This window comes from Sparassis crispa, assembly GCF_003851025.1.
Source record: "Sparassis crispa DNA, contig_000001F, whole genome shotgun sequence".
NCBI lineage: Eukaryota > Fungi > Basidiomycota > Agaricomycetes > Polyporales > Sparassidaceae > Sparassis > Sparassis crispa.
Genome location: NW_020939748.1, coordinates 851,377 through 870,039, shown reverse-complemented (window position 1 = coordinate 870,039; position 18,663 = coordinate 851,377). Strand labels below are relative to the sequence as shown.

Below are 18,663 nucleotides of genomic sequence, written 5' to 3'. Positions count from 1 at the left end.
ATTGGTTTATCGGTTCTTGTCATACTGTTGTTCGATGTGGTTCGTTTTGAATATAGCCACTTGACTGCGCGGATTCATGACCACCCTGGTACTGGGCGTATCCTGGGCGTTCGCTGCTGAGGTCCTAAGCAGCTATGTGGTACGTTTACTGTCCTTGTATTACAGGCGCCGTCGCTTATGTCACTCAATTCCTCCATGATGATCGAGCAGTCGGTCGTACTTATGATGCTGGTTGAGGCCAAGTCATGTCCGGCCAGGTATTGTGTGATCAACCGCTGATCGCCAAATATTCCGATTTTGTTTGCAACTGAATATTCCAGTGTGGATAGATGCAGTCCTAATCAACACGGTTGAATGACCTGAACGAACGTACCTCGAGACTTCTCCTACACCACACCTTCACCCTTCTACTAGAACTTTGTTGTCTCATTCCTTCGTATACTGTGCTGCTTGATCTTCGCTCACTTTGTTTGCTGATCGTTCATTCAACATGCATCCGACCGTCGCTTTTGTTTCTCTTTCGGCTTTCTCCATCTTCCCTGATGTCTCCGCCGTGGCTCTTCCTGGGGAAATGAGGATCGCTCTCAGCAAGCATACCACCCTCGCAGGTTCGAGTAGTGTGGCAAATATAGAAGCCCTGCAAGGCCATCTCGCCTTTGCCACCGCGTATGCCTGTCTTATGTGCAGTGATTTGTGTCTGATGCGGTTGTGTCCACAGGAAAATCTACCGCGGATTCGTTGCGTACCATCGTAACACTGGCAGAGCTCACCCGTTGGACGGCGGTGCTGCAGGAGGTGTGACTGATCCACTGCTTGACGACCAGAACGGTCAGCTATGGCAAGGCTCTATCTCCGTGGGCACACCTCCGCAGAACTTCACGGTCGATTTCGATACGGGCAGCAGCGACCTCTTCCTTCCTGGCCCAGCTTGCGTCTTAAATTGCGAAGGACATCAGGCATACAATCCCTCTGCTAGCTCAACTTCTCGGCAGGTCCCGAAAACGTTCAGTCTCGCCTACGGCGACGGTTCGACCGTCGCCGGCCAGGAGTACACAGATGACGTTCACGTCGCTGGCCTCACGGTAAGATGCCTGAAATCGGTCCTTTGCACGTTCAATATTTTCTTGTTACTAGGCGACAGACGCTACCTTCGGCGCTGCAGAGATTTACTCTCCTGGCTTCGCCGTCGAGAACTTCCCTCCTGATGGGTTGATGGGCATGGCGTTCAAGTCTATCTCTGAATACAACACTGAGCCGATCTTCCAATCGCTGGTAAATGACAGTCAAGTATCTCAAGCGATTTTCTCCTTCAAGCTTGCTCAGAACGACTCAGAGCTCTTCTTGGGTGGCTACGATCCGGAGATGTTTCAGGGCGCCATCACATACACACCGCTCACCGAGGAGGTTTGTAGACTCCGGACGCCAGTGAAACTTGGGTGCTAACGTTAGCGCCAACAGGCGTACTGGCAGATCAACATGGATGCTGTCTCCTTCAATGGCCAGGCAATCCTCACCAATATCCCTGCCATCATCGACACCGGTACCACCCTCGTCATCGGCGACACGGCGAGCGTCGGGCTTCTTTACGCCGCCATTCCGGGCTCCAAGGAAGCGTCAGCGAGCGCCGGATCAGGGTTCTACACCGTCCCTTGCAACGCTACTCCCAGCATCAGCCTGACGTTCACCGGGACCCCATTCAACATCTCACAGGAACTCTTCAATCTCGGGCCTGTTACCGAGGGATCTCCCGACTGTGTCGGGGGAATCGTTTCGTCCGATAACCAGCCGTTCTGGGTAGTCGGAGATCTCTTTCTGCAGAATGTGTATTCCGTCTTCGACGTTCAAAAAAGTCGTGTAGGCTTTGCGACTCTCGCTTAACTCTTAACTATTTTTAATGCTACCATTGCCCTAGTCATACACATTTTATTACCAGGTCGTTCAGAAACACATCGAGTATTCACTACCGAATTTGTATATTATATCGTCCGAGGTGGGTATCGTATAGGTAATGTACGTGTACAAGCTACAGTCGCGATTCGTCATTGTAGGGTATATAACGTACCATGATGCTGGTTGTCGTAATGCGCGTGATAACAATGCAAAACAATAGCGGAAAAAACAATACCGACAGGGACCCATTAAAGAGGCAACGATCCTGAGAGCAAGCGTCAGGTCGTATTGTGTGGAGAATCATATATGCGTGCACCCACCAGGAGTGAAGTCTGAGATTTTCCCTGTACCAACACCTCATCGTCACAGCCTCGGCGATATCTTGTTCCTTTGCTTAAGTGTGGTCAAGAACTCGCGCTTCTCCAAGTCGACCTCCTCCCGCACGATACCTGCAACGCTGCCCGAACCAATCTCATGCTCCCCCAAACCTGTCAAACCTAAACCGACCATCGAGCCTGGCGTCCCGCCCTTCACATCCCGCATGCGGCCCCGCTCTCTACTCTCGTCCATCCCGTCTCGGCGTTCACGTCCTCTGTCACCTCTCTTCTCTTCCCGCCCTCGGCGGCGGTCGCGGCGGACTTCGCCATATGAGACGAACGTGCTGACGATCATGACGAAATTGACGACGCCGAAGATGAAGACAATCGTGATCGCGGTGCGCACGCCGATGGCCTGTTGGGCATTGAGCGGCGGGGGTGGGTTCTCATCTGCCTGAGAGCCGGTCCGCCAGACGAAGGAGAGAATGGCAATGCAGAACGTGATCATCGACCACGCGAGCCATATCGCGGGTGTGGCGAGGAGAACCCAGATGTTCCACCAGATCGCAGTCTTGGACCTTTGCGCTTCCTACAAAGTCATATGGCTAACATTAGCGATATGGCCGGAAGCCACGGTCTAACTACTAACCTCCGCCCATCGAGATGCCCTGTCCATGCTTCTCATGGTGCCAAACTGGACAATGTACATGCAACCATATGACACACTCATGAGGGAAAAGATGAGCGAGAATAGGGCTGCAGACCGCGTCAAAGGATCATTTGCCGCGGCATTGACTTGGAACAACGTGAGGATTGCCCTGGGAGGAGCAGATGAAGACCCATTAGGTGGTCTTACGGCTATATGAAGCTAGGAGGTGACAATACTCACGTGCAAAGTAGAGCAGAAACAAGATTCAATGTCTTCCATTCTCGCAACAAAGAGTCCACAAAGAACTCCCACGAATGCTTGAAACGCACCAAAGAGGGCGAAACCATGGGCGGATTCCACTCGTCTGGGAAAGGCAGGGGCAACGACGGATTGCGATAGCGACCAGTCCTGGTCCGCATAGCCACGCGCTCGGTTGAGGTCATCCCGCCGCTCTCGTCTGCAGCGCACGCGTCGATCATCCGCTGAACATCCGGCTTACTCACTTCGGCATCCTCGAAGACGCGCGCGACGCGCGAAAAGTAGAGCGCAGGAAGCCGGAGAAGTAGTATGAGGTATACCTGGCGCGGAAGCACGTCTGCGAAGAATGTGCTCGCCGCGCTTGCGAACGCGTTCCAACGCCCGCCTTCCGACTGGGCCTGAATCTCGACATCGCCTCCCCCACCTCTTTTCGTAACGCGAGTCGAACACAGTGCTGGAAGAGGCAAACACATCGTGAGGGTATCGTTGCATGCGACGTCTGCATCTTGATCGAGGGGCTCTGTAGGAGGGCTGGAAGAGGACCACCCAAACCAGCATATACGCACTGTGAAAGGATCGACAGGGACGAATGGCTCCTCCCAACCATGGGTGCGACGGCCAAACCCAAAGAGACGTAGAGGCGACGCGTTGCGTGAATGCGAAGGTGAGCGAGAGGTGGGGGACGGGCTCTGCAGACCATCCTTCGCCAGTCTAGGAGACAAAGTGCCTGTCTGGTTTTGGCGCGTGCCTAACAATGGGATTTGATACGGTGTGCCGCCGTGCAGGGATACTTCGCCGGAGTGAGGTGTTGAAGAGGGTACGGCAGAGTCGCTCCGTTGATTGATCCTATTTGCAGCTGCAAGTAAATATACGTCAATGCTTTATCTGGGCAATACACGGAGTACAGTGGATGCTGGATATAAAAGCTGTCATAAATCAAGATAGCACGAGAGGGCAGACTCAAGCGAGGACGTCGCCTTCTCAAACAGAAGACAATCACCACGGACGACAGCAATGTCGGAAGTATATATGCGGGTCGTGTGCGGCTGGATTCGCGTGAAAATATACATTTCATTAAAACCACACGAATAATGTCGCACAGAAACAAAGGGACGTCTTTTCAATCGCTGACCTTGCGTGAAACCTTGCAGATTTGCTGGGAGCGAGGTTCGATCACTTTCAAACGAGGCTATCTGCTTTGGAGTCTCTCTTCCAATGGAGCCTTCAGACCCTGTCATCCGACCAGCACCTGGCAATTGATGTAAGGCCTGAGTACTAGCCGAGGGTGATTCATTGGAGGACAAAGAGACGGAACCGTCAAAGCTACGACGCACTACGCGACTTGGAGCGCGCAGCCGGTCCAACATGGGGGAAGCTTGCACGGGAAGAGCGGAAAGCTTGTCTGAACTGGTGAGATTAGAGATCGACGACTCGGAGTCTTCCTCAGACATCAGCAGTTTCTCTAGTGAACGATAGGAAAGTTGCGTACCTGGAATTGCAGGTTGCTGCTGATCGCGCGACATAGGAAACGGCACTGTGTTAGAGCCAGAAGACGAAGAACCGGCCCCAGGAACTATGGGCTTATTCATAGTGGGTGGGTAGCCGGCGACCAGGCTCAGCTCAAGTGCTATGAAGCGGTGCCAGCTACTTCGACGACAGTTGCTCTTTATGAATATCACGTGATCGACGCGTCCATTCTCTACGCGTGTGTGGCGCCGCCACAACGATATAACCGTCTCCTGAACGCGACAAAATGATGATGGATTGCAATACAAAAAAGTTTGAAATGGAACTAAATACAAGGGTGCGTATAACCGCAACATAAATGATCAGTACAGATGGACTTGGGCTGGATTGCAGCTTCACATGCCAAAGCGTACTCGCCGGCCATCGTTCGCCAACTTCAACCACTAAAGGTTCTCCACCAGCTCACGCTGAAAAGCCTCAGTGTAACCAACACATTTCATGCACCAAACACCCATAACCTGGAGAGTAGAAGGTGCCTTGGATCAAAAAAGAGAGAAAGATATGACGGAGCTAGACTCGCCTCTTCCGCTGAATCGTATGCAGCCAGTATCTGCATAGGCGTTACATCTTTGAATGCATTCTTTTCCTTCAACGCATCCTCAATATCTTCGCCGTCTGGCTCACGTCCTAGACGACGCCTCAGATGTATCCTCACACGAACAGACCTCCCCCAGCCCTTATCGTGGATCTCTTGGGCCCATTTCCTTCGTACCTGGGTAGGAGGGCATTCTGTCAGCAACAGGTGAAGAATTTCCCGCATCCATTGATGCCACTTACGGAGCCGTCTTGCTCAAGCCATTGCGCTTCAGTGAGTGATGGCGCTGCCGTCATCTTGTAGTTACCGACATAAAACCACATCTTCGATTGGAGACGGACGAATACCATCTGAACCCTGGCGTGTTCGGAGGTCCACGGTTCGATAGCTGGTGAAGTTTCGAAGTACAGACCCGGATATCCTGGTAGCTGTGGAGCATGCGGGTTGTACAGGAGGTTCAGACACATGAAGTGATTGTAGCCATGACGCTCGACATTCTTCTGGGATATGTGGGGGAAGGTGTCCTGGTTATTCCCGCCGAACAATCTTGATATGTGGTCTCGAGATACCGTGATGTCCCGCAGGGCTGCATCGAGAGTCACAGGGTAAGGCTCACGCCCTACCAGATCGAGCCGGCTCAGAACCTGCTCATCACTGAGTAACATCTCGCTCTTGATCTCAGCTTTAGGCTGAAGATAAAGAGGGAAGATCAGTACCGGTCGGGCATAATAAGTGTTGGACGAACGTTAAAGTAGCTCTTTAATGCTGCTCGACCTTCAGCCTCAGTCAATTTGACATAGCCTTTTTCCTCTTTCTCCTCGTCCTTGTGATCATGCTCTGTCGGGGGTGTGTCTACTCCAGGTGCGGGTTTGCGTACTTTCTTGATTCTCCGAGTTGTGGCTGGTGGGGTGGAGGTATCGTCGCTGGGCTCACCAAAAGTCAAATCGAGATCTGCGCTTGGAGAACGTCGGCGCTTCAAGTTCACTCGGACTGGTTGTGTTTTTTGACGAAATTGTGAGTGTTCTACCTCCGTCTCTGAATCCGAATCTAGGATGATAACAGGTGCATCTTTGCTGCTTCCAGCTGGTGCCTTAATAGACGGGGGTGATGTGATCCTGCTCTCGAGCGGAGGCGAAGTCTCTTGTTTCGCTGGTATCTACATCGAATTCATAGTGTGGGCGCTCAGCGATCCTACGCGTTATCGTAGAGCAATCTTACCGAAATTCGGTTATTGCGTGGACTCAATCCAGGTTCAATCTTGACCTGTTCCTCGACACTGGTGCTGGCAGAGGCGCCCTCCAGCTCTAAGATGCGGCGCTTTAGGACGACAATCTCGATCTTCAGCCGTGCGATCTCTTCGTCCTTCTCCAGATCGGCCAGCCTTAACTTACGAATCGTGGCGGCGGGGTCCATTGTCGATGATTATATGCGCGATGGGAGGTTGTGGCAGAGGTCGATGTGTCTCAGGTGGTTCAACGTTCAACGTCCGATCTACGTCCGATCGGGTTGAAGAGGCGGAAGTCAATCGTCCTGGTCGGTCTCTGCTTGATCGAGAACCAGGGTAGACTATAGCTAGGGCGCGCTCTTGCGAGAAGGAGGAGGAGGTATATTCCGGGCCAGGTCCCGATAAGGAACGCCGGTGAACAAGATCGAGTTGAAAAGGGACCACAATTATGTGGCTGCAACCACGAAGTCGGCTCGCGCGTAGTACTAGTAGATCACTCGAGGACCCCCGACAATTGGCAGAAATGCCTGATCCTGAGGAACCAAAAATGTCCGTTGGTAGAAGCCTGTTTTTGGCCTGAAATGTCCGCAAAAAACAGGCCTCCGGCCCTTGGAGGTCAAATTTGTCCGGGTTTTGGACCAGGCATCCGTTCGTTGCAGAAATGTCCGGGCTCCCGGGATCAGGCCTTGACCCCCTGATTTGTCCGTGAAAAATCAGGGATGGCGCTCCCAAATATCCAGAAATTGTCCGAAATCGGCTCAGGGATCCTCCCCAATTCTCGGGGGTCCTATCACTCGTGACATCACTCATGAAAGCAGTAAAGCGCTTGTCATCGCGAATACGTACAACTCATACCTACCTACAAACGTTTCAATCCAAACGTACACGGTAGTCATACATACATACAGGCCGTTTCCCACAAAGCCTGACGACGCTCATCGATGCCACGACCGATACAGATACTTATGATCATCACGCTGCCAGCATTGCCCGCTTACCGAACCTGCTGAGTGGAAGGCTTGCCAGTGGGAATGGGAGCATGGGGAACGGGAGCATGAGGAGTCCTGAGCTTGAGACCTGCATGGGACATCTAAATTAGCCCACGTGGTAAAATAAGAGGGCATTGTATTTACCAAGCTCCTCAACGATCAAGTCCGCAGCCTTCTCGCCGACGAGAAGAGCAGAGGAGTAGGTGTTGGTACCCAAGTTATCCTGCACACATAGAGACAGTCAGTATAGAGATACGGCTAGAAAAGACTGGTACTAACCGGGCAGATACTGAGGTCGGCACACTTCAGGTTTTCAGTGCCATAGACGCTCAGGCGCTTGTCGACAACACCGCCCTGCTCGCGCGGCTTCATGGCACAAGTACCTCAAGACGCGAGATGAGCCGATATTCTGCGCATTAGAATAACGGGCCAACATACCCATGGAGTGCCAGGTAGTCTCGACGTGGTCCGCAACCCAGTTGTCGATGGCCTCATCGTCCTCCTTGGTGTAGACGATATCCTCGTGCACCTTGGAAGCGTCGTACGTCTCGCCGGGCTTGTGCCAGGTTCCTGCAGAATTCGTTCAGCGTCATCGGCGTAAATCAACTTGGCTCTGGATACTAACCCATGTGAATGCCAACAGTGAGACCGTCAGGGTAAATCTCCTTGGCAGTCCTGATGTCGATGTCCTTCGCCGCAGCGGGAGAAGCGGGGTGGAAGTGCGGGTGGTGAGACGTCAACTCTCCGCGGAATGCTACGACGTTCATATCAGAAAATGAATCGATGAAGGGAGCGCACAGACTCCAACACACGTACCGTCCATGCGGCGGGCAAGCTCACGCGTCTTCTTGTAGCTCCACCGGATAGGAGCGAAGTCGGCCTTGTTGTTCATAAACCCGCTGTCGAAGAACGGCTCGACGTAAGGATTCTGCGACTTGACGTGGATCTATACAAAAGGATATGTGAGTCGCGCTGCAAGGTGATGAAACCTCCCTGGGACTCTTACCTTGCCACGACTAGCAGGGTACTCGAGGTATTGGAACCTGCGGTCCCGGAGAATGTTCAATTCCTGTTCGTACCAGAACAAAGTGATACGTACATCGTGATGTACTTGCCAGGGGGTAAGAGCGTATGGTCGGCGTATCCACCAGATACGATGGACCCAAACCTGCGAACCGCATCCATTCAATGACCTATAACATTAGCCACAACACGACACTTACATGACGGGCTTATCGGGCTTGTTCTTGAAGTACCTGTCCCAAAGTTCGTTGAACTCGGGACCCATCTCCTTGAGCTCCGCCTCCGTAGGGCGGATCTGGAATTTTACAAGACGATCAGCTCATACTCAGTTGGAAATGGAAAATGACGAACCTTGAACCCAGCGTCGATGCTATTCGACGAGAGGCGTGCCTTCTCAGGACTAGTCTCCCACTCAGCGAAAAGCTGACTATTTTGTTAGGGGGTAGATACGTAGGAGTAGAAGGTATAAATACTAACCTCCTTCTGGACCTCCTTCACACCACGGAGGAACTCATCGGTGGTGACCGTCTCGTTGGAGACGCGATAAACTGAATTACGGAAATTCAGAACCAAGAAATATCACAGCGAATCAGTAACAACTCACGAGTCAAAGTCGTGTAGTGGTCCTGATATTCCTCGCTGTAAAGTGATTTGAGTTAAAGCTGGATACAGTACGACGCGTAAGACATACCCAACGCCCGGCAGGTCGCTGACAACTTTGATATCAAGCTGGCGTAGCAACTCGGCGTTACCGACACCGGAGCGCTCGAGGATCTTTAGAGCCGTGCTTAGCTACACCTGCCATTCTTGAAGCATGTACTCGTACCTGAGGGGTACCCAGCGTTCCGGAGCTGAGCACAACCATCTTGCGCGCCTTAACGATGGTCTCTTGAACCTGCGCACCATGCGTACGGTTGCGCGACGGAACATAGGCAACGCCGATGGCCTTGTTGTTAGCGTCGAAAAGGACACGCGACACACGGGCATTGCAGCGCAGATACAGATTATCCTGGACGTCCATCACGCTGTGGACGTATGCTGAACGCCATTGCATGCAATCAATGAATCATCTCGCACGATTGACTGGCTATACTAACCAGTAGCAGCGTCACTGCGCCTGCCAGTGTGACGGTTGACGTATTTAGCCCAGATTTCAGCGCCATGAGCAGTGTTGAGGTCTGTGCGGCGTAGTCTCTTAGCATCAAATCAATCGCTAAGTTACAATACGAAGTCCTTCGTACCCTGAATATCATCTTGGAATAAGGATGGTCACGTCAGCCACAACTAGCATTCGTTAACAGTACCACATACCGCTGAAAGGAATACCAATAGCATGCGCTGCACGCAGGAAGTCCTGTGCCACAGGGGTGATTTGGCCACCGTTGCTGATAGCGACAGGACCGTCATAGCCATGCGTGTCATTGTTCGCGGGCTTCTGGTAGTTCTCAAGACGCTTCATGAGCGGGATAAGGTCTAGAAGAAATGTTCAGCAATTAACGGCAAAATGGACATCGACGTAATTAGAAGCACACCTTTGGCAGTCCATCCTTCGGTCTTGAAGTCATCTGGCCAGTGTAACAGAGGTTGAGTAGGACACAGCATCTTACGTGCGAAACTTAATACGTACCCCAGTCCGATGCGGAAGCGCGCGTGTACATCTAGCGAGGGCCCAAGTCATTTCAGGTTTTAGAAAGAATTTGACAGGACAAACCTGGAAGTTAATGCTACTTCCGCCACCTAAAGAAAAAAGCACCGGGATTAGGTAATTGTATCTTTACTAGAATCGATTTCATACCGAGAATGTTGGCGCAACTGAACGTCCTACCTCAGTTGATGCCTTTAAAATTTCAGTGAACAGTGACTTACGGAACAATGCTGTGCCTGCCACGCATGTGCGGAGAGGCTAACGAATCAGTGTAGAAGGTTGCCTTGTCGTTGCTGTAAACGCGACAGTGTCAACGATTGGAACGGCCTTTGTCTAGACACAAACGCTCACATGCCGTCCCTCTGCATGTTACGAACATAGATACCGGGCCTGACCGAAAAAGCACATCATGAGCGCCGAATACCTGTACGACAAGCGAAAAGCTCACCTGTATACCCAGGGATCATCTCTGTTGTTGGCGCCACCTGATAACTCCTATGAATAATGTCGACTTTATCTACGGTGTACAAAACATACCCTCGATGAGCATAACCTTCAGGGTGGGGTCGGCATAGGCCAGACGGCCAGCAACGACACAGCCCGCAGGCCCTCCTCTGCATGTAGAATGAAAGACATAAACGACGAGCGACTATGTAAATGCGTCATAGAACAACGCACCCAGCAACAATGACGTCGACTTCCTCAGGGTGACCCATGACGATGACGAGTGGTTTTCAAGTGGTGAGATGAGAATTGAATGGATTGCGATGAAGAGAACAAGTTCCCTGCTTCCTCGAATAGACCAGGAGGGGTTTATATGCTCGGGCTGCTGCTAGTTATGCCGTCCCGACACAACGGCATTCCCAGCAGACTGTTGGCGAAGTCATGAGCCGCCTCAATAAGCGACATCTGCTCGGTGTCAGCTGGACTTCAAGACATGGGTATGACACCCCTGCCCCGCATTACCCCACATCGCAGATTTGCTGCCGAAAATGCTAACCACGCCTGGCATGATCGAAACTATCGGCCCTGCTGCCGCGCAGCAACTACAACGTTCTCTCCGGTCAGACACTCAGAAGGGACCATGTAAGAGGTTGAATAGCTGGCTTCCTGTGTAAATGATAAATCTGTCTGCAAGCCTTCGCTACACCGACGGTTGTCTTCCCGATGAGGCTGACTGTGTTAATGAACCCATATTCACCATCTAGATGCGGTATTGGTGCTGCTGGATGTGATAGACAGACAATACATGAAAGGCCTGCCGGAGTCACTTTCCTGCTGACGCATTGGAGAGATCATGAGGTCCAGGCAGATGACTGACGATAGAGGGTTCTCTGTTCAAACGAACGACCGAAACGCGGGAAGCGGGATCAGAAACCTGGTAGCCAGTACGAAAGCCGTAGATAGCGGGTTGATTCTGGAAGGTATAGAAGGATAAGCTGCGTGCAAGCAGAGTAAGAGTAAAACTACTGATACTGATTGGCAGTAGTACTCACAGAAGATTCCGACCCACGACAAGTACATGCGTGCGGGTATGTTCATTGTTATCCATGAAGACATGCCTATGTCCTCTGACCAATTTTCGGGCCGCAACAATGCCTTCAGCGTGAAGCGTGCGTAACTGTGGTGTATACGCCAAGTGATCAAGGGATCACAGAGCGGTCAGGAGGATGTCGTGGGCGCAAGGCCTAAGATTAGAGGCTCACCAAGTGGTCGCTCTCAGGCGCCTTACGTAGATGACCAACACGTCACGGACTGCATTCCAAGCAGCCCACAGGAAGGGAGAGCCTCAGCTGCGTAACTCAATTGGCACCTGCTACAGACCAAACAGTCCACGCAAGATAAGCGTTGGAAATCAATTGGCCAATTGCTGCATTCCCATGAGTTCGGACTCACGGCGGGAAATGAGCGTTTATAACCAGTAGTGAACTGAATGAAAGAGAGAGGTTTGTCTCGTCCAGTCCGACTTTCAGAAGCTCTAGCACATCTTGTGAACAGAGTTTCCGGGGTCGTCTGGGGTTTCGGGTCCTTCCACTGTAATTCCCGTGCGACCTTCACAGTTGCCAGTGGACTGCGTTCGCAAGTACTGTACGTACGTCCACATCCGAGTCCCAGCTGACACCATCCCAACCACTCTGAGTCGTGTATGCTTATGTCTTTTTCCCCATATGACTATCGCCGTTAGTTGGAATCAACCCGGTCTGACGGTCTCTTAGTTATGTACTGCCGACTCGTGATGCTTCCGATGTAAATACATGACCTCTCAGAAGACTAGTATCAAACGTCACAATACTCGGTGGCTAAAGTGGCGACTCAAAGATCAGCTGCTCCCGGAACATGTTGGAAACATGCGCACATTTGTCAACGATCTCGTGAGATTGATGGTGCTGAAAGTGTGGATTGCCAACATACTGTACGTGCATGCTCTGAGATCTATTCTCAGCGGCTTGGGCTTGAAGCTTGAACGAGCTCAAGCGCTCAAGCTTCAACTTGCTTCAAGCCTCTTCCTACTGGAAGCTCCAAGACGGGAAGTTGCTCGAAACTCATGGTGTAAGGGCGGAGAATTGAGCACGCTTGTATACCTCAGATATTCCGGGATCGCCGTCTGCCTAAATTCTTCCTTCTGGAAGTGGTGGATAGGAAGTTGTCGATATCTCGGATGTCGATGAGGTCGTTCCCAGAATGTTCGGACTTCCTATCGACTTCTGGGGCTTTTACGCAGTGGCGACCCGCTGTCAGACATGGATATCCTGAGGTACGAAGGTCGAGGCAGAGGTGACGGTCAGTCTGCCTTTGGGAGACTAGACCCGCTTCCCGTTGACGTGGACGCATCGGCGATTGAGCACTGTACTTGAAGCTTGATTTCCAACAACACGGAGAGGTGTATACATCTAAATTTACGAGACCCGCTCAAAATCATCCCACATGAGTACAGCACTGAGGCCAAGAAAGCGGACCGTAAGTCAGACAGCAAACAATAGCTATCTGTATGGCACCCAGGCCGGTAGACCACCGGTTTCTGGGCTCCAGTGGCGTTCTTTGCAAACCACGGAGCAACGATTGCATGTGTAATGCCTACTGGTTGCATTTCCCCAAAGCTTCCAACGGTGCTCGCCAGATGTACAACAGGGTATATTAGGTGTTGCCACAGGGCACTTGGGCTTGGGATTATCGCGCACAAGGACCTGGTCTAATTGGGAAGACGACCGCGCGCACACACGGATCGCTCTAGATGTGCGTGCAGAAAGATTCCCTGGTGGGTGAGACTGAGGGGGACGGCTGCTGCGACCAGTTGAGTCGCTGCACGGTGAAGCAGTCAATGAGCTCGAACCCGCGAGTCCCGTGGACGCGAACCGTGGCGCAGGAGCGCAGCCATTGAAGACGGGAGCGCGTTCTCCATCAGATGATACCGACATTGCTTCGTCACTATCGTCCACTAACGTGACTCCGGACCAAACGCGCATGAGTTCCTGCGCTGTGCCAGGACGCGCTGTACCTGGAGGTGAGTTTGACACCATGTGGTCCTGCATTACTGCGGGGCCATCTGGTTCGCAGTTGCAGGGCAAAGTAATCGGCGAATTACAGACGGTCATCACCCCATGACTTGGTGCGTCAGGATGCTTGACCGACTCTGACACCCAGGATTTACCCATCTTCCGCTCCGTGACTTCAACTTCGCAGGTATCGCACATGTAGCATCGTCTCGCCTGATCAGCTCTAACGATGCTCCAGCTATGGTCTTGGAAGCTGCCACATGCAGGGACCGTGGAAGCTACAGGTAGCTTAGGTCTTGGATTTGCATCGACTGATACTAGCGCTTGGTTGACTAGTTCCCGGTTGATGCAGTCCGAACACGCAGAGCACGTCTGCAACGCATCATGAGGCCTTGCTGGCGGCATGCCGTGACAGTTCGGCAAGGTCGAGCTTGAATGAGCGCAAGAGCATGACGTGTCCAATTGTGAAGAGCTTGCTTGGGCACTCCCTGACAATGCCGAAGTACCAATGTACAAGATAGGTTTTCCGCCATTTGTCCAATCTGACAACAAAGACACAGGCTGTGAACAGATGATATTTGCATTGATAGAAGTAGCTTACGGGCTCGAATATCGTTCAGATACCGCTCACCCAACCACGCAAAAGCAACTTTCTTCCGGCTGTATCCATAACAATACCTGCGGATCACTCAGTCTAATCGCCGTTAAGATGTTGCATAAGCATTCACCATGCAGATGCCCTGAGCTTTTGCAGATATAGATCATAATGCGAGCCTCCTACGTAAAGTGATGAGTCAAGTGTGCTGATGCCGCACCTGTAACCTGTAACCGACCTCCAAAGTAGCGTCCCTGGTAATCCAACTTGCACTGTTCGCTGTGTCTGATGGGCCTGTCTTGGTATCGAGGAGACTCGGATGTATCATCGTCACCTACACAGGAGCTACGTAGCAAAATCTGCGACAACACGAGACACCAGTTTGCTTACTAGCATCTTCATCCAACCTGATGGCATCCCTGAGAGCTCTATTAAATTGAGGAAGAAGAATTCGAGCTTCTTCAGAGAACCATCGCCATTTCTCTTCGTCCTCCCCGCGCAGAATCAAGGCAGGGTCACAGATAAAATTGGTTATACTCTGCGAATTTGCCTCCGGAATGAGCCCACGCAGAACATCAATGGGACTCGTGAAAGTGGTCTCCTTCTGCCAAGTCTTTTTCTTCAAGGCATAGAATTGCTTCCGGATCATCTCTGGATCACTGCCAGACTTCAACATGTCCTGAAGAGCCTCTCATCAATCATGTGGGCCCACGTGAGAATGGTGGCTTACATGTGCAGATTCAATGATTGGTACTAGAGCCCGGGGATACGGTGCATCAGCGAGTAGCGAGGTAGCCTGAGCCTCCCTCTTCCACTCGTTCACCATCGTACCGACAACAGCGTTGAACTTGTACCGAAGAAACGTTTCGACTGCTGCTTGTGCCATACCGTGTGCAAGTCGATCACTACGTCTTCGGTGCTGTGAAGGATCGACAGCTGCATGGGCAACGTTTCGTCTTTCCTGTGGAGGCGCCATCTTTTGTGGAAGAAGGGTGGGGTCCCAGGTCACGAAGTACGTGTCTCCGTCGAGATCTCTGATAGCCGACGGTTCGTTAGCACAATTTCATGGGGATCGGTAGACTAACCCAGAAGACATTGTGTCCGGGATGGAACGAGCAGCCTTTCTTGAGAAGACTACACGAAGTATCAGTAAGACAACGTTAAAATCGTTCACTAGATGAGATACCTATGCAATACTTGTGATGCTTAAGTGTCTCATAGTTGACGGCGCGGAACTTTCGCAGGTCTACAACACGTGAATACATGAATTCTCGCAGCTAAATTGAAAAAAATAAGGCAGTTACCTCCCGCAGCATACGCAGGGTTCCTTGACGAGATGTATTAGCTGGCCTGACGCTTGGTGCGAAAATGCAAGGTATACCGGCAGACCAACACCTCTCTGACAATCACTCCAGTTCGAGCAGGCAGGCTGATGAAGACTTCATCTTCCGCAAGTATACCGTCTTCGTCCACAACACCATACACGTAGCACGAGTCCTGCGTTACGTCATGACTAAGATGAAGCCAAGGACGATCGGACGCGTACCTCAACACGCAGGTTCATCTTCTTCCGAAGTTGTTCATACTGCGTCCGCTGGTATTGTTGCAGTTTCCACCGTACGTAAGGCTCCTTCAAGTCATGCTTGGCAAGCAGTAACGCGTACACTCCGAATGAACCATATATGAGTTGAAATCACCCTTCAAAAGTGTGAATACCCTCACAATCTTGGCCAAACCCGTTGTCTACAGCATCCAGTTCACCCTTAACGTATCTTTCGGCCACGTCGCGATCGTGCAGAATACACCCGATTAGATCAAGTTGATCCTTGAGGAAGCGCTTGAACACCTGGCATCAACGATTAGAGGATACAAACGTGTCGATGGTATGCCTTGCCTCAAGCTTGATACCGAGTGTGAGAAGAAGTAGAATAAAACTGAAATTGAGCCGTGCTGAACCCAGACAGTGGGAATAGCCAATTAACTCCAGAATTGTTGGTCCACCTTCGTACTTCGACATTGACTGCCGATACGCGACGAGAGCTTGGCTCCTGCAATTAGCAGCACAGCACAAGGTGTCGAACTTGTGGTCAGGATAGCGGACGAGGAGACCTTTGATCCCGCCACGACGAATTTGGAATACTGTCATTAGTCGCGGTGAGTGCAATCTATTGTCACAGGATACAAAATGTATACCAGTTGTGTCTATAGGAAGATCATGGTGCTTGCAGACTTGAGCAGCGAACGAATCACGTATCATACCGCAACCGTCGCTATGATCAGACCCGTCGACAGCTTTCCAAGGAGGTAATAATACAGTTTGGTCTTCTGGGACCTACGGACCACAGAGTGTAACATAAAATTTTGACTGCACTGATGCCATGATTGTGCCTACATTGAGCGATTCCCAGGTCGAAGAGAACGACAATCCAAGACGCGCGGCATATTTGCCGTAACCTGAGCTCATGAAGACGTCTCGCAACCCATCTCCAAGGTAAGAAAGAAGGCGATCGACTGTCCAGTTCTCATCTTCTCGAAAGAAGATGATGCGGCCTTTTCTCACATGGTTTTCTGTGAATCCAAGGAAAGAATACCTTCGGAAAGGAAAATCTGTTTTAGTAACTCCTGCAGCAATTTGCTTGCTTACCGATGATCTTCAATGACTACACCGCCGTTCACCCATTCGGTGAGATTCTGCCGAACTATTTCGTCCGACGTCTTCATGTCCATCGAGATCAGTAGGTACCGAGTTGGGTCGTCAACAACCCGCGACGCTCTAGAGGACTGTTGTAGGTGACGGAGAGGATGATCAAGAGTACCACAAGCACGACAACGTGCAGTCAACCAGACAGTCTTGGGCTTCGTGAGCATCCTATGGAGATTACCAAGAACCTGAGAAATCTATATGTGTAAAATGCTAGGGAAGCTTCACTGATTGCAAGAATCGTAGCCCATCGTAAAATCTCAGTGTGTCGAAGAGTACAAACTACATCCAGAGACGGTGCGAGTTGAGTAACGCTTCAATGCCATACAACGTCAAACAGTACCTGAGAATTTGCCAAGGGAAGTTTGGACACGCAAACGTTGCACCTGGACAGCAGAATGATGGGAAAATTCAGAGCATAAAGGCTGTGAAAATGTAGAGAATGGTGAATGTTTGCATTTGAATCCCGCACACGATTGGCAAACTCGAAGCTGTAGCGCGTCTCAGGGCGATTTTGCAGCCGAAACGCCCTGAAGAGTGCAGATCACCAATGATTCAGTTATTCTCTCTTGAGAAGGCAAATTGCGTTCAGTAACTAGGAGTATACAGGGAACTGAGCGAGAGCGTGGCAGAAAGTGGCGATCGTGAAGTAACTCGACAAGTTTAAGTCCGAGTCAGTGACTCGTGGCGCTTGAGGAAGCGTAAACTAAGATGTACACTTTATCTGTTAGCCTTCTCCTCATTCACTTGGTGATATATTAAGGGATCTCAAGAGGCTGCTCTAGGGCGTTGTGTTTTTTGGGAGAGCTTGAGAGCAAATTGTTCCTACTTAGGGAATGGACGGAGGGTTTTGCACTTATCTATTCGTGAGAAGCTTAGTCGGATACCTTATTTAACGTACAACTATCAACGGCTGAGTCATACATGATCGCTGAATTATAGACTTTTGTCGCAGGCTCAGACGATGTTACACTTCTTCGTTCCTCTAAATTTTAGTCTCATCTTGTTCAGTAGCTTCACATGTACGTTCGAAATCTTTCCCATTAATTATATCTGAATTGTCTCTGATGTTGCAGGAGCTTCTTTGCGGGATGTAACCCAGACTTAGGGTTTCAGCCCTAAATCATGCAGTTATACACCCTTGGTCTCACTGGGGGCAAAAGTGGATGTTCTGCCTTGGAACAGTGTCTGAACATCCAAGGAACAGATTACGTTTTTGGACATGTCACATGTTCTGAACATGGTAAGGAACATCTAATATGTCTCGCACAATGTTCCATTGGAGAGCATGCTGGAGACATGTTGCATGTACCATTCTGGAACATATAATATGTCTCACACAATGTCTCATTGGAGAATGTTCTGCAGACTTGCTGCATGTTTTATTCTGGAACATTTATCATTTTGCTACTATATTCTGGGCTTGTCTCTTGGTGCAATATGCTCTGTATAATAAGGATTTCCCATGGCCAAACACATTACATTTCTGGCCGCCGTTAATCTTCAGAACATTGTGAGAAGATGTTAAGTGCTCCTACTCCAAACATACAAGATGTCCTGGGCACCAAAAACATCTGCAGTACATGTATGATACATACTAAAATCATACTAAAATTTTACATGTACTGCAAATGTTCTTGGTGCCCAGGACATCTTGTATATTTGGAATAGGAGCACTTAACATCTTCTTACAATGTTCTGAAGATTAACGGTGGCCAGAAATGTAATGTGTTTGGCCATGGGAAATCCTTATTATACAGAGCATATTGCACCAAAAGACAAGCCCAGAATATAGTAGCAAAATGATAAATGTTC

At 50.6% G+C, this 18,663-nt stretch overlaps 4 protein-coding genes across 4 annotated transcripts; 1 reads left to right on the top strand and 3 right to left on the bottom strand.

Moving 5' to 3' along the window:
* Positions 1-490: 490 nt before the first annotated feature.
* SCP_0202560 (Aspartic protease) lies at positions 491-1,878 on the top strand (the record flags this gene model as incomplete). The annotated part of the gene is made up of 4 exons (XM_027754171.1): positions 491-666; positions 719-1,082; positions 1,135-1,404; positions 1,459-1,878. 4 exons carry the CDS (start codon positions 491-493, stop codon positions 1,876-1,878), a joined length of 1,230 nt encoding a protein of 409 aa, XP_027609972.1.
* A 375-nt stretch (positions 1,879-2,253) lies between these two features.
* On the bottom strand, positions 2,254-6,589 carry SCP_0202550 (hypothetical protein; the record flags this gene model as incomplete). Its single annotated transcript, XM_027754170.1, has 10 exons — positions 2,254-2,796; positions 2,857-3,025; positions 3,097-3,970; positions 4,247-4,552; positions 4,604-4,853; positions 5,073-5,099; positions 5,162-5,353; positions 5,419-5,865; positions 5,922-6,332; positions 6,395-6,589. The coding sequence occupies 10 exons, from the start codon at positions 6,587-6,589 to the stop codon at positions 2,254-2,256; spliced, it is 3,414 nt and encodes a 1,137-aa protein (XP_027609971.1).
* Positions 6,590-7,395: 806 nt separating this feature from the next.
* SCP_0202540 (Alcohol oxidase 1) lies at positions 7,396-10,774 on the bottom strand (the record flags this gene model as incomplete). Its single annotated transcript, XM_027754169.1, has 26 exons — positions 7,396-7,478; positions 7,535-7,613; positions 7,670-7,773; positions 7,829-7,960; positions 8,016-8,144; positions 8,207-8,336; positions 8,397-8,433; positions 8,490-8,558; positions 8,614-8,708; positions 8,765-8,836; positions 8,891-8,961; positions 9,018-9,052; positions 9,105-9,187; positions 9,240-9,451; positions 9,511-9,591; positions 9,655-9,666; positions 9,725-9,886; positions 9,946-9,978; positions 10,041-10,071; positions 10,125-10,150; positions 10,209-10,225; positions 10,280-10,351; positions 10,410-10,448; positions 10,507-10,543; positions 10,596-10,672; positions 10,737-10,774. 26 exons carry the CDS (start codon positions 10,772-10,774, stop codon positions 7,396-7,398), a joined length of 1,956 nt encoding a protein of 651 aa, XP_027609970.1.
* Positions 10,775-13,248: 2,474 nt separating this feature from the next.
* Positions 13,249-17,099, bottom strand: SCP_0202530 (RdRP-domain-containing protein; the record flags this gene model as incomplete). Its single annotated transcript, XM_027754168.1, has 18 exons — positions 13,249-13,358; positions 14,059-14,094; positions 14,154-14,230; positions 14,281-14,329; positions 14,386-14,481; positions 14,538-14,826; positions 14,878-15,181; positions 15,233-15,281; positions 15,334-15,393; positions 15,452-15,474; positions 15,529-15,644; positions 15,694-15,812; positions 15,870-15,993; positions 16,042-16,286; positions 16,341-16,479; positions 16,540-16,738; positions 16,792-17,016; positions 17,077-17,099. The coding sequence occupies 18 exons, from the start codon at positions 17,097-17,099 to the stop codon at positions 13,249-13,251; spliced, it is 2,283 nt and encodes a 760-aa protein (XP_027609969.1).
* Positions 17,100-18,663: the final 1,564 nt, after the last annotated feature.